General features: G+C 40.3%; 1 protein-coding gene across 2 annotated transcripts; it reads right to left on the minus strand.

The window, feature by feature from the left end:
- Positions 1 to 1,021: 1,021 nt before the first annotated feature.
- On the minus strand, positions 1,022 to 25,601 carry mtmr14 (myotubularin related protein 14). Of its 2 annotated transcripts, XM_035150119.2 has the most exons (19): positions 24,773 to 25,601; positions 23,354 to 23,502; positions 21,680 to 21,788; positions 20,710 to 20,785; positions 19,253 to 19,313; positions 18,844 to 18,966; positions 16,924 to 16,997; positions 16,120 to 16,190; positions 15,393 to 15,467; positions 14,864 to 14,930; positions 14,363 to 14,448; positions 13,280 to 13,356; positions 12,039 to 12,075; positions 10,971 to 11,041; positions 10,704 to 10,762; positions 9,447 to 9,573; positions 7,265 to 7,441; positions 6,406 to 6,612; positions 1,022 to 4,939 (listed from the first exon to the last, which is right to left on the minus strand). In XM_035150119.2, exons 1-19 carry the CDS (start codon positions 24,905 to 24,907, stop codon positions 4,759 to 4,761), a joined length of 1,962 nt encoding a protein of 653 aa, XP_035006010.1. In that variant the 5' UTR covers positions 24,908 to 25,601; the 3' UTR covers positions 1,022 to 4,758. The 2 variants fall into 2 exon arrangements, with proteins under 2 accessions (XP_035006010.1, XP_047194826.1); XM_047338870.1 differs by lacking the exons at positions 20,710 to 20,785; positions 21,680 to 21,788; positions 23,354 to 23,502; positions 24,773 to 25,601 and adding an exon at positions 19,717 to 20,236.
- Positions 25,602 to 27,472: the final 1,871 nt, after the last annotated feature.

Consider the following 27,472-nt stretch of genomic DNA (forward strand, 5'->3'; position numbering starts at 1 on the left):
TCGCAGGTTCTGGTCCAGGTTCTGGTCATCTCACGCTTAGACTATTGCAACTCCCTCCTGGCAGGTCTACCTGCTAGTGCCATCCGACCTCTGCAGCTCATCCAGAATGCAGCAGCTCGACTGGTCTTTAACCTAAATTCACTCACACTACTCCGCTCCTCTGCTCCCTTCACTGGTTACCAGCGGCTGCCCACATCCGTTTCAAAACATTAGTACTTGTGTAACGTGCTGTGAACGGATCGGGTCCAGTCTACATCCAGGACATGGTCAAACGTTACACCCCAGCCCGTTCACTCCGCTCTGGATCTGCCAATCATCTTGCTGCTCCCTCACTGCGAGCTAAACACTCAATAAAATCGTGACTGTTTGCTGTCCTGGCTCCTAAATGGTGGAACGAGCTCCCCAATGACATCAGGACAGCAGAAAGTCTACACATCTTCCGCCGCAAACTAAAAACACACCTCTTCTGACTACACTTTGAATAAAAAATTTTAAAAAAGAAACAAAAAAAAAAAGTTTAAACTAAACATTTTGTAGCACTTAAATGGCTCTTATTTATAGCACTTTGTAGTTTGGCTTTCTTGATTCTTGTTGTTCTGGGTTTGTACCCTCATGGTTGAATGCACTTATTGTAAGTCGCTTTGGATAAAAGCGTCAGCTAAATGTAATGTAATGTTTGACCTCTGATGTTAAAGAGAGTGAATAGAGAATGTATACAACACACCACACCAGATGTGTTAAGACAGTTCAAGTGAAACACAGTTGAATTGGCTTTAAAGTGTGAATTTGAAACATCCAGTTACATAACTGCTTTATGCAATCACATTATATACGACACTGAAATCTCATTTGCCAAACTTTACTCATGTGTTAAGAAAAAACACTTACCGTCAGCTCTGTTGCTGAGGGAAGTAGATTATGTGTAAATAGTTAATGCATCTCACTGTGGATTATAATGAATAAATCAGAAGCACATTTCGGAGATGATCTGCTAAAACAAATTCAATTCAAACAAAAAAAATGTCATTCATTTTTTTCTTTATTCACATCTGCCACCGGCTGCTCAGTTCATCTTTCATCAAAGCCCGTCGCCTGCCAATAATTAATCAAAATTCATGACAAAAAAACAATTAGAAATGCATCAATAGTACAAAGAAAACTCTTTACACAGAAAACATCAGGACGAGTGCAATGCAGCATTTCAATATAGGTTTCTGAAATAAAAAGCACTTTGTAAAACAAATAAAAATCATTATAATTCACAACCGAGATCAACGTTGAGCATGTCATGCAAATCCAGTGAGTGAAAGAGTCCAAACAAAGAGAAAATTATATGATAAGTAATTCAGGATTAAAACATGTTTATCTTTCAAAGAACATTTTCAGCAGTTTGAAAATGAAAAGGTTTTTACGCAGGTGTCCAGTGGCTGGCAGCTACAGGAGCACATGATGATGACGACAAAATGAAAACAACATGATATGAAATACTGACTGAATCTGAAGTGTTCAGGAAAGATGTCTTAAAAAGAAAGTGTAAAACCCGACAGGGAGAAGTGGCTTTAAAGCTGGACAGACTGGTCTTCTGTCAGCTCATCTGGAGTTACTGAAATAAAACCATTATGACAGTCATGACTAGAACTGATAAATGTTGATGAATGTTTTACTGTGTCAGAAAAAAAATAATGGAAACTCACATGATTTTAAAACAGTTCTAACAAATGTGTTGCGTGGTATAAAGAAAGCAGACTTTGGCCTAGTCTAGCAGAACACTGAATTCTACCACAGGAAGTACATTTTGGGAAATATGTTCTCTTTCTGAAAGTGAGATGCAAAGATCGACTCTCATGTCTATGCGTTAAGTACAGTCTGACTAACTAGTATATGGCTGAACTGTATGGGGATGCAAAAATTGATTATTTGACTGTCTATTCCTTTTTGTTTGATATATGGTCATAAAGTCGGCGTTTTGATCATAGCTCAGTAACTAAATCATACTGCACCGCTGAGTGTCTCTCCTGCCGGGCCGCTCAGACCGAGTTTACACGAGTTTCTGTTCTAGCTGTGCGCATTCCTACGACAGGCATGTAGTTCTTGGAGGAACTGACGCCACAGGTGAAAGTATTGGAGCTGCCAAAAGAAAAGAGTCACACTTCATAATCATGTAACAGTGACTGGTACCAATAGGTTGGTTCAAGCTTGTTCAATGATGAAACTAACTCTATCACTCAAGCTGACTCCGCTGTTAAAGACCAGACCAAATACACCCCATCTGAAACGGACTCAACTGGTCGACATCGCATCTCGTTTGTTAAACTCAAAGTGTTGAGTAGTGACACCACTTTACTTCCCTTACACATGTAAATGGCTCTGTCTACATTTCTGTTACTGTACGCGTCAACAAACTAGATACATCATGTTAACCAATGAGCCTCTGAGGTGTTGCTGTGTGTATTTTACAGTTTTAAAATGAGCTACACTAGTGGATTTCACTATTATACCAATGTAAGCTAAACACATCCTGGCTCTCACTCCGTCCCAAACACACATGACAATAGTGTCAATCTTTTTAACTCAGTGTCAGAAAAAAGTTAACAAATATATTTCCCAAAATTCCTGCTCTAATTAAACCATAAAATCAATAAAATCTTCTCGGGCTACAGTCATTTTCAAAGGCAGATAATGAAAACGTATTCGTGTCTCACGCTTCTGGGGGCGAATGATGGATCAGTCCTTTGATTGAAATCACCCCTCATCAACTTCATCAAGACTGTTTATAAGACTCAACAGCTTTGTGTTACTATACGACAACAAAGACTTATCTTGCTACAGAGAGAGTGAACAACACAAAGCTAACGCTGCGATGCTCTACAGTCAAAACAGTCGACGAACAGCAGCAAGCCCCTCAAGTTCGTAAAACCGTTTAAGAAACAGAAAGTAGACCTGAAACTAGACCAGATAAAGCAGAGGTCTGATCCATTGTCACCAAGGTTAACAAAGGCACAACAGTCCTGAGGTACAGCAGCCGTCAAAACCATAGTTTCAAATAAAATCTCTCTCAACAGATTTCTGCCAAGAAAATCACCTAAAAGTGTGGACATACCAAAGAGTAGGGCGCTCAGAAATGTGTGTCCGAGTGTAACCTGGAAGAAGGCGCACATGTTTCTGAACAACATGCGAGGGTGAAAATGGCTGGGCAGAAATCTGGAGTGAACCTCGCTTCACCGGAGTCCAACAAGAGAGAGCGCAAAAAGAGATTTACTAGCACAAGGCTCTGCACATGTCATGCTACCCTGTCAGTGCTACTGAAGAACAGAACAGATTAGTGGACATGGAGATGATAAACTGGCGAGATGAAAAGCTCAGATACGTTCAGCACTTCATCTCCTTGGTTATGGTTTTTGAAATTTGTGCAATGTGAACCCATTTTCCCTGAACATGTTTAATGATCAAATCCAAATGTATAAACACACATAAAACTTAAAAGGAGAGGATCAGATTTTTTTTTTTCCATATATGTACATCTCAACAGTTACTGGTCACTAATCATTCTTCCAGTCGATCCTGGCTATGAAGAGATCTTTCTGTAGCACAACTAAATTGACAACAAATTTTATAACTTTCCAAAACCGACTGTCCAAAATGCGAGATTTTCTCTCAAGCTTTCCTTTTCCATTCTTTACTACTTCCATCACTTTTCTCATGTATGACATAGTGCAACATCCCCGTTTTTACAATTCATTGTTCCTCGCCACTCTGCAACAGCAGGCTGTTCATCCAACCCTCAAGTGTAGCTATTTAGAACGACTCTAAACGTCCATATAAACGTTTGCCTTCAGATGTGATCAGATGACACAAATGACCTACATAGTGAGCCCTTTAAACCATGTACCACGATGACATGATGTAAGATCAGGGCAACACCCCAGCAGTGAACCTATCCACTTGAGCTGAACTTTTAAATGGAGATTTGCAAAGAAAAAGTACCGGGGAATTCAGCCTCCATTTCCTACAGTTTAGTCGCACTGGTAAAAGATCTCTTCATGGACTGAGAGTAATAGTTACAGTGACCAACAACTCTTAGTGTACATATTGTATATAAATATTGCATTATAGAGTAACACTGACTAAAAAAAATTCTGATCCATCCTCTTGACCCAAAGCTGTAAGATCTAAAACTGATTCTTTGTCAAATTATCAGCCAAGAAGCAGCTCGGTGCCATTTCTGTCAGAACAAATCAAGTGCTGTGTTTATCTCACGATGCACATCCACCTGACCTAAAGAACCTTCCTGTGCTTGGATCTGTAAAGAATAGCAGCCCAAAAAAAAGACAAATAAAAACATATTGCTTCCTCTACATGGGACAGCTGCACTGTCAAAGCAAGGACTCCTAAGGGAATTAAAAATAAAGGAAGAACAGAGGAAGGAAGAATCCGTTACCAACCCCACGTTTTCAGCCAGTTACATTTCAACAGCTACAAAGCCCTCCAACTATCCCTTTTTGATACAATGGCTGAAAACATGTCCCTTCCTGAATGTGACAGATTAAGTCAATATGGAAGATTAAAAATCCAGAGAAAAGCTGGAGCAGCACAGACAACAATTAAATCCAGGGCATGGACAATCAAAGAAGATTCAAGAAAAAAAAATTAATGTGTCACCCCTGAATTGAACAGAGATATTTGGCACTTTATTGTACTGAGTCCAGACATGTGGATGGATGGAAGCAGGAGGAGGGTCTGAAGTCACATTGAGAGGGTTCAGACGATGGCGTTGGTGCCTCGGAGGCCGACCCCACGGGCAAACTGCTCCAGCAGGCCGGAGATGGCGCCAGAGGGGCTCGGCGCTGAAGACTTGAGGCCCACGGTGGAGCTGTAGGCTGCCAGGAAGACTTCCCGCACTGCCTCCAGACGGGCCTGGCGCTCCGAGGGGAAGGGAAACCTAGAGAGGAAAGAGGAGGGGGAGGAAACAAGAGTGTGCTAGATGAGAAGACAGAAGGGTAAAGCTCGCAAAAAAGTGTTTTAAATTATAGTAATGATTAGACACAAGAATTCTAGATCAGTGCTCACACACAATCATCATCATCCATTTCCAACTGTCGGGGTCTCTCCCTTGGAGAGATGAATAGATCTTATTTGCCTTCTCTGACTCTGAAGTGATACAGACGGGACACTCAGTTTGGCAGTCAGATCAAGCAGAAATTAAAATGGGTCCCCTGCTGGGAGCAGAGAGGAGAACGACTCGTAAGAAGAACCCAATGGAGAAATTCCGCTCTCTTGATTCTCCTCATCTCCTGCTCGGTTCCACAGAGGAAACTGGAGCAGTGACAAACACTATAGTATTTCCGACTGGAAACCGCTGCTGCTGAGCTATATTTATTTTTTACATGAACACAGAACATAAACAAAGGTTTTCCTTATATTTGTTTTATACTGACCAAGACATGTACTAAGTGGGATGTGCCTTGTTTCTGTAAAACACTATTTTTAAATTACCACAAAATACAGTATAAGAGGGTTTTTTGTGCTGCTGGATTTTGTGATCTATTGGCTAACATATATATATATACACAGGGAATATAACTTTAACATGATGAGATTCAGGCACTTATGGAAAGAGTTCCATCACTCTGGAGAGAAAGGAAACTGTATTCGCTCTAATATGGGACAATATTCTGTCTTATATTTCCGCACTAAACAATCATGTGTTCACTCATTACAACACTCAAGTGTTTTTACGTCTGTCTACAGTGAGTCTTTCAGATTTAATGAGCCGTAAATGTGTTTGGTTAGTTCAGGTGAACCAGCAGGAGTCTCTGAAAGCTGCATTAACATGTTCTCCTGCCACAGTGAAATAAACCCATTTCTCCAGATGTCTTTACTTTAGAATGAACCAGGGAGAAAATCTGAGAACAAAATATAGATAACTAAAGATGAAGCGCTGAGACTGAAGTGTGAAAAATGATTCAGAGGAATGGACTCACTACAGCAAGTCAGTCAACTGACAGTGAATACAGCTCGTCCAGCTCAACAAATATTCTGATAAACAGACAAATGCTGACACACGGTCAGATGGTTTCTGGGAGGATGAGAAGAAATTCACCAATGTCCCTTTGCATGATGCTAAGTGCTAATTCACAAACACGTGAAGGATTACTTCTTCTACAGGACACTGTTTAACTTTTCTTCTTCAAGCTAATGTCTGAGTGGACTGTGAAAACACCAACCTGTGTTGTGCTTTAGCAGAGATTGGAATAATGTCACAGCACGTACGCACCTCAAAATCCCAGGAAAAACCCTTGTACATGCCAATACTGCACACATGCAGCTGCCATTAACACTGCTGGTCATTATGCATCCGATTTCAAAATTCATAACACTTCAATAAAACAAAGCAGCGTTACTTACATTCTCCCACTGGCTCCGTCATCTCTAAAACTGAAGGGCAGAGGGGAGTCATAGGGAGCAGCCACGGCTGACGAGGTGGAGGAGGTGGAGGCCAGTTGTGGAGGGAAGGGCGCGTGGTCATGGATGCTTCCACAACCAGAAACTATCTGCCAACTGCCATACTCTGTAGAGAGCGACGAACCTGACCGAGTGTACTCTGCTGCTAACCTGAGAAACAAAGAGAGACAGAAAAACTGAACATAATCCCACCAAAAAAAGTAAAAAATAAATTTACCATGGTTCATGCTAGTGTTCTGTTAAATTTCAATACATTTTTGGTTTTATTCGCGATTTTTTCACCTTAATTACTGAAGCAAGTATGACTGTTAAGTTTTGTGTTTTGAAAGAAAGCAAAAGAGAGTAAAAAAAGAAAGAAAGAAAGAAAATAAGAAAGAAAGAAAAAAGGAATTCAGCATGTTGGGCACCATCCATGTTTATATCCATCTCTGGTGCACGTTATCTGGATAATTAGCTGGTTTAAGACATTATATTAGCTTGCTGCCTCCATCATCATCATCAGTGAGAGTTTTAGGTTTTTATTGCCTTAACAATCGTCATAAAACCTCAATAATATAATAAAAGAGAGCACCCTTCATAAACCACAAAATGCAGGCAGCACAGTATTATGGAGGTTATGTCTCTGCTATGTTGCTCTGTTGGTTTGTCGACCTGCTTATGACTAAATGAAGATGCTGCAAAGTTGAAGCTCTGTGCCTCCGGTGATCATCCAAAATTTACACTGCTCAAGTGTGTGTATAAAATGAACATGTCACGCAAACTTAAATGCCTGACGAAGTTGCATCGGCTCCGGCTCCCTCACCTTCTCCCTGGGACAGCCAATGGGCTGCTGCCGGTTCGCGTGACAGCATGATCTGATTGGTTGGAGGAGGAGGAGCTGGAAGACCTGGCCTCATTAAGTGGATGAGAGAGGTGCTCCTCCAGAGGGTGCTGCTTATTCCAAACAACCATCTGAGGAGAGGAGGTGGGGCCTTTTCTCCTGAGGAGAGAGGAGAATGCATCATCAACAGAGGAGGAGCATATGCAGTACTAACAGTTTGTGATGTAAATGATTGATCAAGTGCTGATGAAATGAAGGAAAGAAAACAGCAGACTTTAAAGACTGAAGTTATTTTTGACAAACCTGAAGCAGCAATAAAGTAAAGTTGAACGTGACTCAATTCCAATGACCTGTCATCCTGTAATACACTGTTGTACGTGATGTTGATTCAGTGACCACCAGGAGCAGCCCTCACTGTACTGCAACCTTGTCCAACTTTAAAATGTAAGTTTCTCTGCTGCCTTAAAAAGTTCTATGAAGTCATGAATGAAGTTGAAGTTAATATTTATATAGTAGTTAAATAATATATTTTGGCAAGTGTCAGTATTATCGCAAACTAGAGGCAAAGACTGACCTGATGCAAACGTCTTTGCATTTTTTTTCTCAGCCTTTGAAGCTGATAGAAACATTACATGAAAAACAGTTGAGCTAAATCATTTGTTTTTTTATAGTAAATCATTGCCTTTGACCTAATATTCACCATTTAAAATTTAGAATTTTTTTAAATTACAAATAAATAAACTGAGATGAAAATGTTGACAAAAGTGCTTGTTTTCAAGACAAAGATTTACGAAAACATTTTTTTAAATTTCATGTTTCTTTCTGCTTTTGAGCGTGAAAATTTGTTTTTCTCAGGATTTATGAAGTTGTTTCTTAGAGAACGTCTCGGGTCTTAACTGGTTAATATTAACTTTGGCCCAATCCCATTTCACCCCTTGGCCCTACCCCCTAGCCCTCCCCTTCGTTTTGCGCGTTCACGTGTAGTGGCAGGCTGTCCCAATACCTGGGGTACCCAGAATGCCTTGTGAATCACCGGCAAGCTGGGAGAGAGACCCACAAATGTAGTATTTTCTCCATTAATGTTTTTAAAATTACGATAATGATTGTAATATCATTTCAAAGTATTATGGTCACTTTTTCACAAATACCTTAAAACAAAAGATCGCGACCACACTAGCGATCATTTTTTGCATGATAGTCCCGTATTTTCACATAATTTCTTGTCGCACCCCCCTCTTTGAAGAAACACGATGCACTCGATTGAACCCGCGAATAGCAGCGATGTTACTGAACTGAACTGCTCCTTTAATAACAAAGCATCCTGGCAGGATTGCCTACAGACAACTGCTAGCAAACTGAAGCTGTGTGCTTTTGATTCATACGTGAAATAATACAGAACATCCAAGCTTTTCATTTTCAAATGTCATTGATTCACCTGCATTAGCACAGATGTTATTAGGATATTATAGGTTTGTCATTTTAGTAACTGCAAACAATAACATTGGTTTATTTAAGCTCTCAAAAATGTTATTACAATGACATCCCTGACAAAAGTGTCTTGTCTTTTTACATCAACAAATACTGATGAAATGTCGGGTTTTTCGTGACGACTATTGATGATGTAATGGCTTCCTGAAGGGCTTCCCCAATTCGTAGGGGAATATTTCAACCACTATCCCTTGTGACTCCATTTTAAGTGGAAAGATAACCCTCGAAAAAGAGGGGTAGGTGTAGGGCCAAGGGGTGAAATGGGATTGGGCCTCTGTCTTATTTGTACTATTATGAAAAGAAACAACCATTGTTTGGGCAGCTATGACAGGGGCCAGAGCGGATCATCCTCTAACCAGAGGGGTCGGTGGTTCGATCCCAGTCTTGCGCATTCCGCCTACTAAAATGTCCTTGAGCAAGATACTGAACCCCACATTACTCCTGATGGCTGATGGCGGTTGTGACATTCTATTGCCATGTGTGAGCTGACGTATAGAGAGCTGTGGTCACATGTGGTCAGATCACTTCAGACAGATGTTGACTACAGGACCTTAGATGGAGTTATCTAGTATGTTGTTGATGAAAATATAAACAATGTACTAATGATAAAATATTCACAATAAAATTTCCTCAAAGTGGGTGTCTGTGTATGCATGTGCATTTATGTGATACTGACCAGTTGGAGGCCTGGGGCTGGCTGGAGAACAGGTCCACAGCGTCGTTGTTGAGGCTGCCGCTCACCTCCTCAGTAATGAGGGAGAACTCACTGCTGAGACTGGTCACACTGCCACGATCCCTCGTCTCTGTAGCAAACCACACAGCAGAGCTCTGTTAGTTCTGCTTCAACCTTTAAAACCTGAATTCAGAAATGTTTTAGATCTGCTTTAAAGTTAGCACATCTGATGCAGATGTGTGTTTACGTTACAACAATAAAAGATGTTGCCTCATAGAAAATGGTTCTCAACATTTAAACTTCCATCAAATGCTCTTTCTCAGAGTATTCTGGTAATTGTGTGTGAGGGTCATGATCACTGAGTTTTCCTTCATCATTCCAACACAAACTTGGTATATAACAGACTTCATAAGATGCTGTTTACACCTGTGAAACTGATAGTGTTACATAAAGCAGTGAACCAATCACTGTACTGAACTATACAGAAGGTTTGTTGCCCACAGACATAAGGTTGGTGATGCAAGATGTTTTGAATCCAAGCCTCACAATTCTAAAGACATGAAAGGGTTGTGTTATCACCCAGAGTCTCGTTGCTTTGTGTCTACCCCGACACTGTGCGCTCGCAGCACTCACAACCTTTGTTATTCCTCATTGCATCAGACCAGAAGCAAGTGGCAGGGGCTGCTGATACTCTCACAAGTACGTCACCAAAACAAATTATCAAATGTGCTCTATCGAGTTGTAACACATGTAAGTAGGTCATGAGGAAAACGTGGGGAAAATGTTTTCCACTGTAACTATCCTGATGTAATGTTTTCCTGTAAAATCCAAGACATTAGATCCTAAACTCAAGACACATTCTTAAATTATTATCAAACTGTATTTTGTATTAGTTACTGATAATATTATCTTCAACAAGTGAGCTGTAGCCAATCCCAGCTGACATTGGGCGAGGAGCGGGCACACTCTGGACAGGTCGACAGCATATCACAGGGCCAACATACTGAGCCAAACAACCATTTGCACTCGCATTCACAATTTAGAGTCTCCAATTAAACCTAACCGCAATCTGTATAAGTTTAGAGAACCCACAAGGACACAAAGAGAACATGAAAACATACTTGTATACATATATGTATATATAATACATTCGGTAGAGGTGAATCTGAACGCTAAATGAGCTACATCCATTATAGGTCTGTGAGAGGTGCCTGTACAGTCACATAGAGAGGGAGGCTCAGATGAGACACACTGACTTACTTAACTGGCAGAGATCCTCCACAGTGAATTCACTGTCTTTGAAGTGAGAGTTCTTCCTTCTGTCAGAAAAAGAATATGTGATGAAGTAACATCAGATCAAAACAACAGAGAGAATCTGGTTATTCACTTTAAGAGTGAACACATTACACAACTAAAGCAAGGGAAAAAGTGAGAGAGGGAGTGAGAAAGAAAGAGAGAAAGAAAGAAAGAAAGAAAGAAAGAAAGAAAGAAAGAAAGAAAGAAAGAAAGAAAGAAAGCAGTACACACCTCTGTTTCTTAACAGCAGAGAACTTCTCTGAGACAATGTGCTTCAAAAAATTGAAGCAAAAGAAGAAAATCTGAGGGGGAGAGAGAGAGGACACGATTTAAACAGGGCAGTAAACACTTAGTTTATTTACTGGTCACAGTTGTGAAGAGACAAACAGAAGGTTAAACTTGATTTAGCTTCATTCTGCTCTACTGAGACTTCTCTGCATTTACATGTTATTTCTGCTGCTTCTGATAGATTTCTCCCTCTGTAGGAGAGAGATTAGTGATAGTGTTTATCTAAATTAACTTAGTGAAGTGTCACTTTGAGCATGACTGACAACATACTGGGTTTTATTCTTTTATACTGTATAAATGCATGGTACAATAATTTTAAGGATCCCCTAAATGTGCTTGTGACCAAGATATGTGTGAGCAGGACATCTAACAGATGAAAACACCGGTCATTATATTTGTGGTTTCTGAACTTAAATTTCTTGTTACTTAGAGGACAACATGTAAGACCCATACACAGCGTCTGGGATAAACTACAATCAGCAGATGATAATGGCTCTGCTGTTGTGTGCAATTTGGTGCAGATCCAAATAAAAATCCAGATCTAGTGAATTCTGGGGACTGTTGGGCCTTGGCGGAGGTATGCGCTCTCACACCCTGTTCAGACCTGATATTAACATGCGTCTTGAGCGATCCGATGAGTGGCCAGCGCTAAGTGCATGTGTTCAAACCTGGCATAAAAATGTGTCCTGAATGTGTCTCCTGTGAACATCGGATCGGATCTCACTTCCCAGCTCTTCATGCAAATGAACACGTATGTGTTAAGACCAAATTATGTTGTTTTGACCCAGTCTGAATGAGGCTGAATGAAACTGTCGATTTCATTTGCAGATGTCATTGTTAAAGTCTTTCCATCATTACCTTTCAGAACAAATCCATGTTTGTTCTCAAGCATTTCAGCCTCAAAAATATAAAGGAATTGTATTTAGCAGTCGCTTCATCAGTTGGAATCTGAGTCGACACATCACAGAAGCTATATCATCATCATCACCACTACAGTAAAACCAAACTTACCTCCTCCCCTTTGGAGAGTCGATCTGGCAGCATGTGACTGGAAATAGAAAGAGAACATAGGACTTCAATAAATAGCAGCTGACTCTTATTTCTGTCAACAAACTATTCAACAAAGCCCTGTGTTGTGAAAGCTAAGACACATCTTATTAAATCTTTGAAGTTGAATTAAAATCGTACAAGTGGCATTAAAATACATTTTTACCATTAACTTTTGATAAAAGAAGTGTTTAGTATTGTAAAAGTCCAAACAAAATTTTTAAACGCTCACTGAAACCATCCCTCCAGGGTAAACAATCCATTGTTTCTCCTTAAGAAATTTTCAAATGTAATTTTCACTGTATTGACGAGCAATAACAAAATTTGGTTACAGGTGTTTGGGAGGAGGGGACACTCTACATTTACATGGACAACATCTGATATTAAACTGGTTAAGCCAACAGCCTGAATAAGACTCTGTTGACAGCATTTTCTGATAACCTTAACCTGAGAAAGGTCAGACTCGGAATAGGCAAAAATCCAAATATATTAGAATATTCTGACTGTAGTCGCATTATGTAGACATGTACATGTCTTAATCACATTATAACGTGTTATTGGAGTGTTCACTGAATTTTGCAACATTTTGGTGTTTTAAAACTGGCAGATCAACTTTGGATGTACTGACGCAAATAATTATAATATCAGATTATGCTCAGTAACATGTGGAATATTCAACTAGCAACTCATGTAAACACCAGAATTAAAATAATAATGTGTTGTCCCACACACTTGTCTTCTGCTTGGCCAATGTCCTAAGGGTTTGGACAAGCCTGCTGATGTATAATTGCATAGGCTAGCTGACAGTGAACGGACCTGTTCTGCTTCTGATGAGCTCTAATTGGAGATATCGTGCTAGTAATTATGAATGGAGTACCCCAAGAGGGTGTGTGTGTCTGTGTGTGTGTGTGTGTTGTTGCTTGCGTGAGTGTGTGCGTGCGTGCGAGGGAGAAAGAAAGACAAAGAGAGAGGATAGAGAATGTGGTCAAAAGCAAAGTCACATTTGTCTCATCTCATGTTGCTCCCAGTGCTTCATTAACCAGTCACTCTTCAATTATACAAACACAGCGTGTCTAAAACAAGATGGCACCAAGATGTTTGCAAATGCAACTCTAAAGTATTCATGCCAGCTTATGCCCTTTGAGTTACGGCTTGCAGGGAAGTCATGAAATGATGATGGGGATTAGGTAAATTATTGTCTTTACCCGAAGAGGAACCAGTCGTAACTGATGGTCAGATACAGGATCTCAGCTGGCTCCAGGCTGGCATGCGCCGCACCGTCCTGTGACATGACAAAAAGTGAGTCACACAACTGTCAAATATCCCATGGTTAAAAATACTAGAGCAGTGCCCGTTCTAAACTTGACTGTTAGCTTGTCCAGAGCTACTTCAGAATTATTCCTTGTCATTAGTGAGTCCTCCTCAAACAGTTCTACAATATACTGTCACTTTTTATTGTTTGTGTGCTGGAGGTTGCGTACAGAGCTTTTTTATAAACAGTCAATGTTTTTCATAAAATGAAACTGAATTATTTATTTTCACGTGTGTGGCTCATATATAAGTGCGATATCGTGAAATAAAAAAAAAAAAAAATTAAAATTATCTACTGACCACTGCTGTAGTTTAGCACATAGAAGAACTCAGTCCGCCAAGTGACTGTCAGCACACTGCCACCCCCTCATCCACGCACTGACAGCTACAGAGCGCTGGTCACGTGTTTATTCAATTTGTATAAATATTGAATGTATCGCGTGTCCAAATCACACCAAAATCTGCGCTGCACTTCCTCTGGCAATTTAAATTGTAAATGCAAAGCGTAAAGCTGGTTAGATTAACAATTCACAAGATATGCATTCCACATACATTTGTGGAATTAGTATGTAAGATATATAGATGTATATGCCCCAGAGTCTAATTATACATGACATATTATGCAGCTACGGACACCAAAACTGGATTTCTCATTCTGTTTGAAAAGCTCTTGAGAAGTGCAGCCCACAACATTAGAAGCTTCCAGTATTCACCATGTTGGAGAAAAAGGCTGCACATTTATGAAATGTCAGTTTGATTTTTAATAAAAGGTGCTGAATACAGAAGAATGTAATTAAAGTGTGTGTTTGAAATGAAATGAACGAGAAGGGGCGCTGGGGCCAGGGCAGATGGATTCACCACGGGATTACTCAACTCACCAATGAGTGTTGGAGGAGCTAAATGAGCTCTTGAGGAGAGACACCAGGGGAAGATAAAGGAGACTGATAAAGAGCAAAAGGAGGAGAAGGAGGACTTACTGCCCACAGGGAGAGCCTGAGAAGGGACACAAACAGAGGAGTCCTGTCCCAGCCTGATATACAGTGCACCAGGAGGCCGCTCTGATCTGGAACAACATACAAAATCACCTTCAGCCACAGGATCATACAAGGATTGGGAATATGAACCAGTCTGTTTGAAGTGAACATCGCTACTTCCGGTAGCAGACATTTAGGTTAAAAACTGTATAAATGATGCAGTTTTGAGTCGAATTGAAATGTCAGGGCTTACGGACACTTGAATGACACCACAGGAGCAGTATGGAGAATTTTATGATTTTTTTCTGTTGTTTTTCTACGTTTGAAGTTTCAGCATTTCGACAAGGGTGTGATGTCAATTTTAATTAAAAGTTACAAATTACAAGTCTGCAAGCACCCATACAGACACTATGGGGATGCCAGTGTGCAACCCAACATCTGAGTCTGGACTGTCTGCACTGTATACTGAAGGGTCGGGATCCTAGTCCCACAAACGCCACCTACCATCATTGTTGATGAAGTGGAGCAGCAGCTTCAGGTAGTTCTGGGTCTGCTCCACCAGGTCCCACGACTGATCAACAAAAACACACACACACACACACACACAGTTCAGAATAAATATGCTGTTGGTAAAACTGAAGAATGACAGCAGTGAAGAGAGTTTTAACCCTTCATGAGACAATGTTCCCCTGAAAAACACTATCATCTGCACCAGCACGATCCACTTCTTTGTTTAACCTGATGAAATATTCAATATCTGAGCCTTTAATGGTTGCACCAATATTTGAAACACATGTAAAAAATCCAGCCTAACTTTCATTTGTGTTTCTTAAAGTTAAGGTAGAGCGTGTGGGTTTCAACAATGCTTCAGAGTGTGGTTACACTGTAAATATTTCAGAAGGTGTGCAGTGCAAATGCTCATGAATTATGACAAAAGCACTTTGTAGGTTGGACAACAGATGGCACTGACACATTACAAATGAGATGAGAGGAGAGGAGAGGAGAGGAGAGGAGAGGAGAGGAGAAAGGTCACCTGGTATTGAGTCCAGTCAATATTCAAGTTCTGAGTAAAGCACACAGGGATTGTCAAAGGAGCATCCACATAGTCCTGTCAAAAGAGACAAAGTGAAATCAGAATGGTACAACAGAGCCAAGTTGACTTACAGAGCTTTCAATGATTCTTCAATTATCTTTCCACTAATAGTTTAAACGATTGAATACTAATTACCTGACAATGGGGGAAATGAGGACATGTAGTATTTGTTTGTGTAGTTTATTCTAGTAATCGGCTGCACCACTAGGTGTGCTTTCTTTACAGAGCGGCTCAAATCTAAAGCTGTTCTATGCTGTTTGCTGTGGCAGTCGCGTTGATGAACACTGCAGCATGAAGTTGTGAAAACTCTACAGAGGTGGCAGCTGTCCAGTTTAGCGAGCTAACTGAGTCTTGTGATAATACTAAACTGGACTGGATTAAATCTGGTTTTACTGATTAAATTGGTGTGATGATGTTTGTGCTTCCCCAGGACATGTGTCCTAGCTGTTTCCAGCTGCATCATATAAATAAAGTACACAAATGATCTTTTATAAAAACCAGATAAACTAGAGACGAAGGATATGTTCTATGATTGTTTAAATTATTGCATGTTCTCGAGTAAAGCCTAAATAACCACTGCAAGTCACAATTTATTAACAATTAACTGACTATTGATTGGTATGGATTAAGGAAACTCCCACATGGCCACCGAATAAACTGATTGTACCTGATTCCAGTTGAACACCAGACCTTCGGCTGTATAGTCTCTGTCTTTGTAGTCCTTAAAAAACTCACACCCTTAATAAAGACAAGATGAAAAAAGTCAGTTATCATATGGTCACAGATTAAACTCCAAATCATGTCTCAAAATGACAGACGACGATAAGAAACGCATAACAACATGTGCTTTCCCTCACATGTCTGTGTCTAAGACTCAACTTCACTAGTTTTCACACACAGTGGAGAATATGAACACATTTTATGGTGGGGAAACTAATCACAGTGCATTTCAATTTTATGAGGATGACAGTGATGGTTGCATAATATCGACAATTTTCTTTTATGTGTTTTTGTGCAGGTTTTTGCCTTCGCCAATGAGACTCTGTTTTGTATTTTGTTTATCTATCCGCAGGATGACGCAAGAACTGCCAGGCAGATTACCACAAACTATGGTGGAAGAATGTGTTAAATTTGGTGTTAATCCGTATCAGGGGTTGATCAAGGAATATTTTTCACTTTATCCAACATTGCCACATAGGGCATTTTTCAACCTTTTCTCAGAGAATAATTCATGATCTTGAGGGGTAGGATTAGAAGAAAATAAAATTCACAAATATGTAGATATATTTGAGTTTGTTCAATTTGGGGCAGATCCCATCTAGTTAATTTAAATGAGGTTTCATAAGGTGACTGTTGTTCCATGATACTTATCTGCAGATGCATACGCTGATACAAATATAGCTGCAATTTGCTGATGAGCAAATGTATGTATCTGTCTCTAGTGGAGTGACTGAGAAAGTCAGTTATTTACCTGGATAAGGCACAGAGAGCAAGGTGAAGTCTGCATAGCGTTGAGCCTTGTCTGCCTTCTCAGATGAGGTCACACTGCACAGACAGGAAGACAAGCATTTCTCCACATGGTCCAGCATATATTTATGCACACATGTAAATAGACACTGCAGTGCAATAAAGTGCAGAGTAAAAAAAGGAAGGAATTTAATACTTGGTCCTTTCACAGCAAGAACTACAAACAAGCTCTTTCCGCATTCATAGGCACATGGTGTAGAGATAAGCCAAAATGTCGTCTGGACCTGAAATACCTACAAAAAGTATCACTGCTTGTTGTTTGTGTGGACAAATGGTCGACTTGATAAAAGACCTTGGCCCAGATATCGGCCATCTACCTCGGAAGCCCCAAAATATTGATCATCTTCCCCAGGGGCTAATTCGTCATCAGTAGATAGAACTAGTGGATCTGAGATTGCTTCAGCTCAGACGTGTTCTCCAGATGTCTGTTGTTACATCACTGATCATTCTGTATTGAGCATCTTCTGAGACTTTGTTTTGCGAGGCATGTTTCACATCAGCAGATGCTCATTACATTACATTAAATTTAGCTGATGCTTTTATCCAAAGCAACTTAGAGTAAGTGCATCAACCATGAGGGAACAAACCCAGAACAACAAGAATCAAGTAAGTAACCAAACTAAAAGTAGTACATGTAAATGCCCTATAGGTGCAACTAAACAGAATTATTCTTTTTTTTCTTTTTTTATCCCTGTGAATAGTAAACTTGAAAGTTAAAGTATCTCTAACTCACAGCTCCAGTCTGACTAGCCTCCAGGTTTGATTAATTCCTGACTGTTAGCTTTTGTTGACGTCATTAGCCGAAGGTTCACATACATTTTACAACCTACATGTTAATGTTTGAATGATGTATTTAATATGAACAAGAACTGTACAATGATTTGTGTTACTAGTTAAAAGTAGATAGTGTTTGATCATACTTATATATCACATAAGGATATGACCACATCTTAAGGACATGTACATACTACTGCATTTTCTTGTTTTAAGCCTGTTTCCTGCCTCACTGACATACTATTCCATACCTCTTGAATGAAGCTTCTAACACCAACACAAAAATGAAAAAACAAAAAAGAGGAAGTAAATATCTCCCGGTGAAAAAGCGACATACAGCGACATACACGTAGAAGACACCTATGACAATTTCAAGAGAGTTTGTGGTGATAAGTGCTGACACCATTATCTGTGTTTTGTCAAGAAAATCACGTGATCTCCGTAGTTAATTAATACCTTACTTTCTGCCTCTGTCTGCTACAGCCAGCTGAATAATGCGGAGAACCTCTCGCTGCGTTGTGCATGTGTGACAAGCATCAGGTCATGTCTGTATTAAAATACCCATCACACACAGGAGGAGGAAACAACTAAATCCCAAGTCTCTCTAGGGTAGAAATTAAAACCAGCTCATTGCACAAGTGCCCTCTCCCGATTTAGTTAATCTGCTTAATCTAATCCGAGTCAGTAGCAGTGCTGTGTTTTAACCTCATAACTGCAAAAGAAGCAACACCCTGTTTATCCATGAAAGAATTACATAGGTTATTATAAAGATCAGTTCTACGTGTGGATTATTAGAAAAGAGCTGCAGCTGAACCGCGCTGCTCACACAGGCAGTGTAGACACTCTAATCTGTTAACATCATCATTTTTCTTTAAAGTTCAGTGAGTGCGTGTTGTTTTCCCAAAGTCGGTGAGTAATAGTGTTAAATAATCCTGATTACAATTTTGACCAAAATAATCGTAATCATGATTTTTGCCATAATCAAGCAGCCCTAGCCAGTAGTCAGATTCCTTCCCCGTGGTTTCTTGCTACACAGAGCAGTTCAAACAGTGACCTAAATAACAGCCAGAGTGTGAATGCTGTTCCTTACTTTAGGCCAAACTTAACCTTCTTGTTCTCCACCATCAGGTCACAGATGTAACGAATCGAGAGGTAACGGAGCAGCTTAATGTCGTGGCCTCGGACCTTGTCAAAGAGCTGCGAGTCTCCGTTCCTGAGGACAACAACAACAAAAGTGTAGGAAAATTGAGATAAGAAAACTATTGGCAGAAAAAGGTACATTCCTTGGTTGATGTCTTTATTTGAAGAGAATTTTTTAAGTTTACTTTGTGTCATGCATGGATAAAGAATTTGTTCTACATCTCTTTTCATGCACCTTCACTGGGGTCAGTCGTTTGCTTGTTTATTTTACTGCCATCACAAGTAATCAGTGTCACACTCAGAACAAACTAGATTCTGGTGTTCACTGTTTACTAATCTTATTAGAGTAATCAGATTACCTGACGGCACTGTCATCCTCTGGAACCTCTTCTGACTCTGTCCACGTGTCATCAGTGCCCCCTGCAACACACACATGTATACAAGGTGAACAGGAGGTTCACCTCCACATACATACATACATACATATTGTTATATCAAGTTGTGAACATTCTATATACAACACATTAGCAAAAGAGTTCATATGTTAACAAAACCTGTTCATGTATCAATAATTTTTGGAACGAGGAACACCAGAAAGGGTTTCTATCCTTCCGATCATCTCTCTGCTAGATGTGAGCTAATCACTAAATGAGTGACAGGACCCGATTGTCTTTGCGTCGGGGATGTGGAACCTAAGGATAAGGATCTGAGCGTCAGGTTTACAGTGAAAAAGAATCATACTCATACAGAAAGATGAGTTGGCTTTATCCCAGAATCAGAGATTAAAGCTTGAGAAAACCGATGTTAATTGTTGTATGCTTACCTAAACTAACTGTGTCTTGGCCTAAACTGTAGTACTGCATGAAATCCTGTTACAAAATGTCACCATGAGCTTTGAAACCCTGACAAAATCCTGTAGCAATCCGGTGTGGCTGTTTGTCATAGTCAAGGGGTGTGACAAGTTTGACATTATGTCCAGCACCATCTTTTTTTAAACCAGAACCACATTTAGAGGAGCAGGGGGTGGGGCCTGACTGACTGCATGCAGACGCTACACCCCCACATGCCACTGTAATCTGCACCTACTGGATGGTACTAGGTGTCCATCTATCCAAGCCCCTATTCATGCAATGCTTTATCGTCTATTTGACTCTAAACTTAAAATAACTATAAAATAAAACTATAAACGTCTTAGGAAAATGTTAACTGACGTTATAAATCAAGTGAGGAGTAAAGTCGTTCTCTCAGACTTCTATAGAAAAATAATTATTTTTACAACTAGTGGCGTCGCCCTCTGCTGGTCTTTTGAGAGAATACAGGTTTCAGGCACCTCCACATTGGTTTAACTTTCTAGACCCAGAGTCTACATCAATGTTTTGATACAGTCTGTGATTCAGACCCTGATTTATGTTCATGTTAATGTTTTTGAAACTACAGCAAATGAAAGTTAATACATGAGACAAACAAAGAGGTTTGGTGCAGATGGAAAGATCTATAGATAGATTTTCGGGTAAAATTTCAATACGTTTGGATGGACACTTGTGAATATACTTGGTTTCTTTTATTGGTTACAGTATGTGTTTGTAACAAGAGATATTTCGCAATACTAAGAGGAACATTAAGTCCTAATAGGAAACGTTTGACAGGTGTCTGACAATTGCTGTAACTATTCTCAGGTCAGAGAACACACAGGGAACTGAAACATCCATGGAAAAATAAGCCAGCCACAACTTCCCATGTTTTTGCTAAAATTGGGTTTGTGTGCATGTGTGTCTGTGTGTGTCAGTCTGTGTGTGCATCTGTGTATTTATTGTACCCGAGAAGATGTAGTTGTAGCCCGTGCGTCCATACAACTCCCCCCAGCCTGCCAGAGTGGACGACCGGCAAATATGCTGCAATAAGGAAGAGACAATACAAGATCAGAAAGTGTAGTTTTACTGCTCACTCCATCATGCAATAATGTATATCCTGTCACCTGTCCCACCACAAGGTAAAAAGTAGGAAGTGGTGGCCACAGAAAAAAGTTTCACTTTGACTCACTAAGGTATTTCTCAAGAGAACTTAAAAAAACCCCACAAAGAATAAGGCAACTGGTGTGACTGATACGTGTGTAACTTTAAGCCAGAACTGGACAGAAAACCGCTCTGATTCATAGAAGTTTTTGTGTTTGCAATGTTAAATAAGGTCTTACAGCTCTCTGACTCAAATACACACTGCTTTGTGATTCACTGATTTGTTCAGGTCCTTTAACACAGATGATAGCTTTATTCTTCAGGTTCAGTGATACTCCATTAACATTCGGAACAAACACACGTTTCATGTTTAAAAAATGATTTGAATGATCATCCCATCAATCGGTTCATTGGGGAAAAATAAATATTAACCCCAATAAAATGTTGTGATTATGCACTTAATATGTACAGCAGCTCTGAAAGGTGAGTAAAAATGGAAAATGATTTGCTGTCATCTGTGAAAATATGTGAAATATATTTTGGTTATTTTTGTAATACTCCTTTTGACCACAAGAGGCTTAAGTGCCCAGTCATTGATTGGTTTTCTTTCAGGTAATTTCTAATTTCTCTATGTACTCTAAACACAAGGAACATATATTGTGTTTTATCAAAGTTTACAGTCACGTCTTTCTTCTGACTGGAAATGGGTTTTTCTCATGTAGAAACTGAAGAAGCTTGTCATGCAACATGTCAGCTTTTCTAAAGGGGAAATATTAGTATAGGTACTATTAAAGCCCTGAGGAGAGAGTGTAGTTTACTGTTGTGTAGCAGTACCTTGCCGTTGTAGAGGATGACGGGGCAGACAAACCTTCCTCTGCAGCGAGCCAGCTTACTCCGGTTCACTAGGTCTTGCAGCTTACTGATCTGCAATGTGCTCTCAAACCTGGACACACAAAGCACCACGTTATCCATTAGACAGCCTACTCAAATTTGAATTTAGCCTGTTATAGAGACAATGTAATAAAAAAGCACTTGACATCAACAATCGGTGTTCACTACACACTAACTATAGTAACAGCTGACACCACTGTTCTTATCTACAGATGTAGGTTACAGTCAAGTGGGACATGAAGTTGGCCACAAATCAAGATTTAACAACCATTAATAGTTGGACGGAATGAGTGTATTCAGTGGATGTTACTAGATCTAATTTGGCCATGAACATTTGAATGATCATATCATCAATTAAAAAAGTTTCAGTGAACATTTAACAGACAAAAGACGCATTTGTGCCTGATTGACAATGAATGATACACATCAATCAATGATTAGCAGAAGACTGTGCAGGATTTTTACCCCCGTACTTTTCTACCCTCTATAAACAATCATTCATTGCACAATGGACATAAATAATCATTGTATACCTTCTTCTATACCTACTCAATATAGGAGCTTTTAATTATTATTAATTTTCATTATAAAAGATCTAATTTATAATTTCTCCATACATACAATGATGTCTTCATGTTGCTTGTTTTGTCCGACTAACAAACAAAAAACTAAGAAGGTATTTAAATCACTGTGTGACAAAAAAAGAAATTCAAGGCAACCAATCGCCACATTTGGGAGACACCGGAGAATATTATACGTTATTGAATTTAAAATTAAAACAATTATTCAGTCAGTTGCTGGTTATTTTTCAGTCGACCTATTAATCACTCATTAATTGACAATTCAATGCAGCTCTAACTTTTGAATAGTTTTTGCATTCAAGTGATAAAGAACCATCAGTTTTCTACGTCAGTGGATGAGCCAAAAATGTATTCAATAATTGTTTGAAAACATTGCTCTTTAGTGCTTCAACTGGCACCATGTTGTTTGTGTCTTTTGCATGTTGTTTTGAGTGACAGCATTTGTTAAGTCTTGCATCTGTTGCTGTTCTTGTTTTAAGCCTTTTTTTGAAGAATGATTCTGCTGAAGTTTTGAGTGTGTATTTTTATGACTCCAGAAGCTTTTCATTTGATACTTCATGTATTCTGGTCAGTGGCTAATTCGAAATGTTGGAAAATAATTATTTGTCGAGCTGTCTTTAATGGCAACAGATTTTCTGGGATTGTTTTCCTACTACTGTCTTTTGAGCAGCATCCATCATTTTACATCCAAACCACCGCATGTGAGTGACGTTGACCCACATCTAGAAATTAAATATGACTGTGTATTATGAGGCTGGTGGTGGTGTCTATATTTTGCCCCCTTTTTGTTTTTCCTGACTGCAATGTTTTCCTATTTCAGTTGACAACGTGCACTTGTGTGACAGAACTGTCAGTTCAGCTCTCTGCTCTCTTGATGTGATCACAGGGACAGGAGATGGGTGCCCTTTGCTCTCTGCACCACAGTAAGGTGTGCATGATTAGAGCAGAGACACAAACAAAAAAGAGGTAATAGGTAACTGAGTGGACTGGACTTTGTATCGGAAAACAATGAATTGGCAAAATAGTGGAGAGGTACCTGTTGCTCTCGACATCTGTGGATTCATACTCCAGGAAAACTATCTGTCGGGGGTAATGTCCGCACACTTCACCATTGGCGTTATGGATGATACTGTACTTGTAATCTCTGGCAAATAACTCCAGACAACGCCTCTCTATCGCCTCTACCTGAAGAAAGACAACAACAAACATGTCAGTGGTTTGAAAAGAAGCCCCAAATTACAATGAGCAAACAGGAAGTTATCAGTCATCAAAAACATCTAAACAGAATTAACACATGCTGCTACAAGTTCTGTGCCAGATGTTGGCATAGTTACCAGTAAAGTGAACTGATCTAGCTGGCCCATTTAATATCCTAATGTTGAATTGAAGATGTATGAAGTAATTGATTTCTTGTTAATTGAACAACAGCATTTTGATAATACAAAGTACTCTGAGAGGTGCTGTAAAAATACACAAGACTATATATGAAGACTATATATTGTAAAAATGTAACAACACTGACAGAATCTCATTCATTTCAGATATGAACGCACACAGTAAAGGTTCAGGAAGCAGCATCAACTACTCATGGTGAGAAGTTGAAAGCAGTATCTATTCTGTTGGGGGTGTAACAATTCATCAAATCCACGTTTTGGTACAGACTTGGTTGTTGTTTGTTTGTTTGTTTGTTTTGCTGACTAGGTTCTGCCCACAGGTAAATCCTCAGGGTTGTTGAGCTATTTCAACTCCCCAAACTTTATCGTGACACATGCAGTTTGGTTTAATATGAAAAAAATATATATATTTAATTGTGCTTGTCCTGAACTTTAACTAGAATAAGGATGTGTGGTTTGCATGAGTTGTAGTCTGAAATGTAAATAAGTTTTGTTACACTGGTTAAAAACGGACATGCAAACATTCTGAAGGGCCATTGCGCTAATCTGAAAAAAGGGAACACACCCCCATCCCCCTCACGCTAGTGTAAATTGACACATTAGTGCAGATATATTCCTGTAAACTAGTTTAAGCAGTGATTTGATTTTGTGCCTTGAAAAGGAAATTTTGCAAACTCCAAGTCACAATGTAAACGTTACTTTGGACAGTGTCACGTGATGAGAGTCATAGGGATTAACTTTGCATCCGTTTTTAAATCTTTTATTAATGTAGGATATCGGATTTCATTTGGTCAAACTTTAGCAACTACTGGGCTACTCATATTTATGTAGCCACAATAACAATACAACTTGTATTTTCGCAGAGGTGCAGCTCAGTCAAAGAGCTGCACCTTCGAGTTGCAGTTTTGCGGTTCTGTCGCCCTGTACCGTGATATGTGCCTGTGGACGTTTGTATCGCGGTTTCGGTTTGAGAGTTATTACAGTCCTAGTGTCAACACATGGAAACACGGACATCATTGAAATATAGTGCAGCTTGTGTGTACTGATGAGCACAGACTTACCCGAGGAGTGACTTCCTTAGCTCTGTACTGCGTCTTGGAAAACAAATCTATCAAATCCGCTATTTCCTCGCTCTTTCTGACCGACAGCCCGGAGCCCGTGAAGCCGCCGGCCGGGGAGGACGAGGCAGCCATCATAGCGCCTCGACCCGCGGGGGTGGCCTCTAGCCGAACTCGACCTCCTTCAAACACCGCAGAACCTTGTCCTTTGGTTCGGGAAGACCGACCAGGCCATCCCTTCCCAGTCAGCTTCTTCCTGACTGCCCGATTGAGGGGGCCGGAGCCGGGGACTCTTCCTGAATTCAGGGCACCGGCGAGCGGCTACACTCTCCACACAGAAGCCGCTGCCAGCCCGCACAGGCAGCCACTCGCACCGCGGAGTTAGCACTGCTAGCTAACACAATGCTTCAGCTGCCCAGGCTCAGTTAGCTCCGTTTCCACTGACACGAAACCCTCCAAAACTCATTAGACACAATTTCAGACCTTTGTAGTCCTCCACCACATGATCCCTGTTGGTCTGACACAAGGTGAAGTGATGTCCGGCTCCACGCAGCAGCTAACCGGACCGCAGTTCGTCAGCTGCGGTCAGGAAAGCTCCGGGATCCCTCCCGGCCTGCTCACGTTTCCTCAATGTCACGTCTCCATGTCTCCTTGGTAACCACGAGCACAGCAGCGAACAGATTGAAGTTGTGCAGAAGTCAGTCCAGAGGCCGAGAGACCTGCGGCTGGTGTTGGAGTGAAGGACGAGAGCCAGAGAACTGTGTTGCAATCAGTTTACTCCAGCCTGTCGGTGCAGCAGTAAACAGGAAGTGAACACAACCACGTGACAGCCCAGCCGTCTCCCCTTTTAATGACGTGTGTGTTCAGTCAGAGCGAGGACTGCTGCTGCCACACGTTGTTTACTAACCCAGTGCTGCTGCTGCCACACGTTGTTTACTAACCCAGTGCTGCTGCTGCACGTTGTTTACTAACCCAGTGCTGCTGCTGCCACACGTTGTTTACTAACCCAGTGCTGCTGCTGCCACACGTTGTTTACTAACCCAGTGCTGCTGCTGCCACACGTTGTTTACTAACCCAGTGCTGCTGCCACACGTTGTTTACTACACCAGTGCTGCTGCTGCCACACGTTGTTTACTAACCCAGTGCTGCTGCCACACGTTGTTTACTAACCCAGTGCTGCTGCTGCCACACGTTGTTTACTACACCAATACAGCTGCCACACTTTGTTTACTCAGGCGAGGGCTTCGCTAGAGTGTAGTATACTGTCACATTGTCAGTGGTCATAGATCAGAGGAATCTTTGATGTCTTAGACAGTTACAAAGGTCAAGGTTTCACCTTTTTCAAGCATGTAAGACCCGCTCAGTATCTCATTCTCTTTTCTCTCTCTCTCTCTCTCTCTTTCTAGTTTTTCTTTAATTTTTCGGTCTTTTTCTTTAATTTACAATACCCTTCGTTTGTAAAGAGCTCACCTGGCAAAAGGCCTGCAACCTGCAGGAAGTGGTCTTTTAAGCCCCTCCCAGGGAGAAGTGGAGGAGACCTAAGGGGCGGGATTAGATTTAGAATGGGTTGAAAATTCCTTGTTTGACTTTGTTATTATTTGTTTAAGGTTAAGCCTATTTGTTTGCATTTACTTATTGTGATAGGTTGTTAATGTGTGTATGTGGATCGTTTATATGGGTAGTTAATGTTTTTCCTTGTTCAGTGTTTCTCAAGGGTGGGTTGAATAAAGAAAATCTATAAGGACACTTGAAGGAGTGGGTCCCAAGATCGGAGGATAAGTCGACGTTCTTTGGGAAAAAAATGTCTGAAAGTACATGATTTCTGATGACTACTATAGGTTCTACTGATCATCATACGATCATTGTGAACCAACCCATAGTGGAGTGGAAGTAATTGTCCACCATTGTCAATCTATTGATCTAAGATGGCACCACAGACAGCCACCTCGCTGTGTTTGTACTGACTTTTTTGTCTCGTTTTGCGTTTGATGCAGTCAAATGTGAGTACAATAGATGCTGCATGGAACTGAACACATCAATACAATAACAGGATTTACTACATTGATCAGAAGAAAAAGTTTGTAACTTCATGTTTAAAGTATTTATACATAAGGAAATGTCTGATAAAGATGAAGGGAGCAGCAATGACATGAATTGAGGAGTTATTGTTAGTAATGGTAGAAGATGTGAGTACTAAATGCTTACCCTAAAAAAGTCCTTTGAAGAAGTGAGAACCGGCCAAAATGTCCTCACTCTGTAGGGTCTATACTTAAAATGGTCCTCACAAAGATATAAGTACAGGAACACACACACACTCTCACACACACACACACTGCTGTTGAAATGAACACATTTTGAATGAATTACACCAGTATCATTAAAAACTAAAAAATTCCTCCTGCCGAGAAATTTTGAATGTGTGCCTAGTGCTTGCTGCCGGCTCGAGAGAAACATTTATAAAAGCTGCATGTTTATAGCATGGCCCAGGTGGCTACTGGCTTGTATGGCTGTCTACAGACTGCCATGTGGCCCGCTCAGTAGTCATCCTCAATACCTCTTCGCCTTCTAAAAACGTGCTGCTGCTTGAATCGCAACATCTAAAACATCAAAGGAATCTTTGCTGGCTAAACACACTGGAAAAGAGAAAGCTACACTCTAGCAAAGCCCTCGAACAACTGCTTCTTACTCAAAAACTATAAGTCC

Source organism: Hippoglossus stenolepis, chromosome 3, assembly GCF_022539355.2.
Source record: "Hippoglossus stenolepis isolate QCI-W04-F060 chromosome 3, HSTE1.2, whole genome shotgun sequence".
Taxonomy (NCBI): domain Eukaryota; kingdom Metazoa; phylum Chordata; class Actinopteri; order Pleuronectiformes; family Pleuronectidae; genus Hippoglossus; species Hippoglossus stenolepis.

Excerpts from the sequence above, each read along its gene's own strand:
- mtmr14 (XM_035150119.2), bottom strand. The coding sequence starts at position 24,907 with ATGATGGCTGCCTCGTCCTCCCCGGCCGGCGGCTTCACGGGCTCCGGG. Across the intron at positions 16,998-18,843 it reads AAGGTTAAGTTTGGCCTAAA|TGTGACCTCATCTGAGAAGG; the intron begins GTAAGGAACAGC and ends CTGTCTGTGCAG. Across the intron at positions 7,442-9,446 it reads CAGCCCCAGGCCTCCAACTG|GAGAAAAGGCCCCACCTCCT; the intron begins GTCAGTATCACA and ends CTCTCTCCTCAG.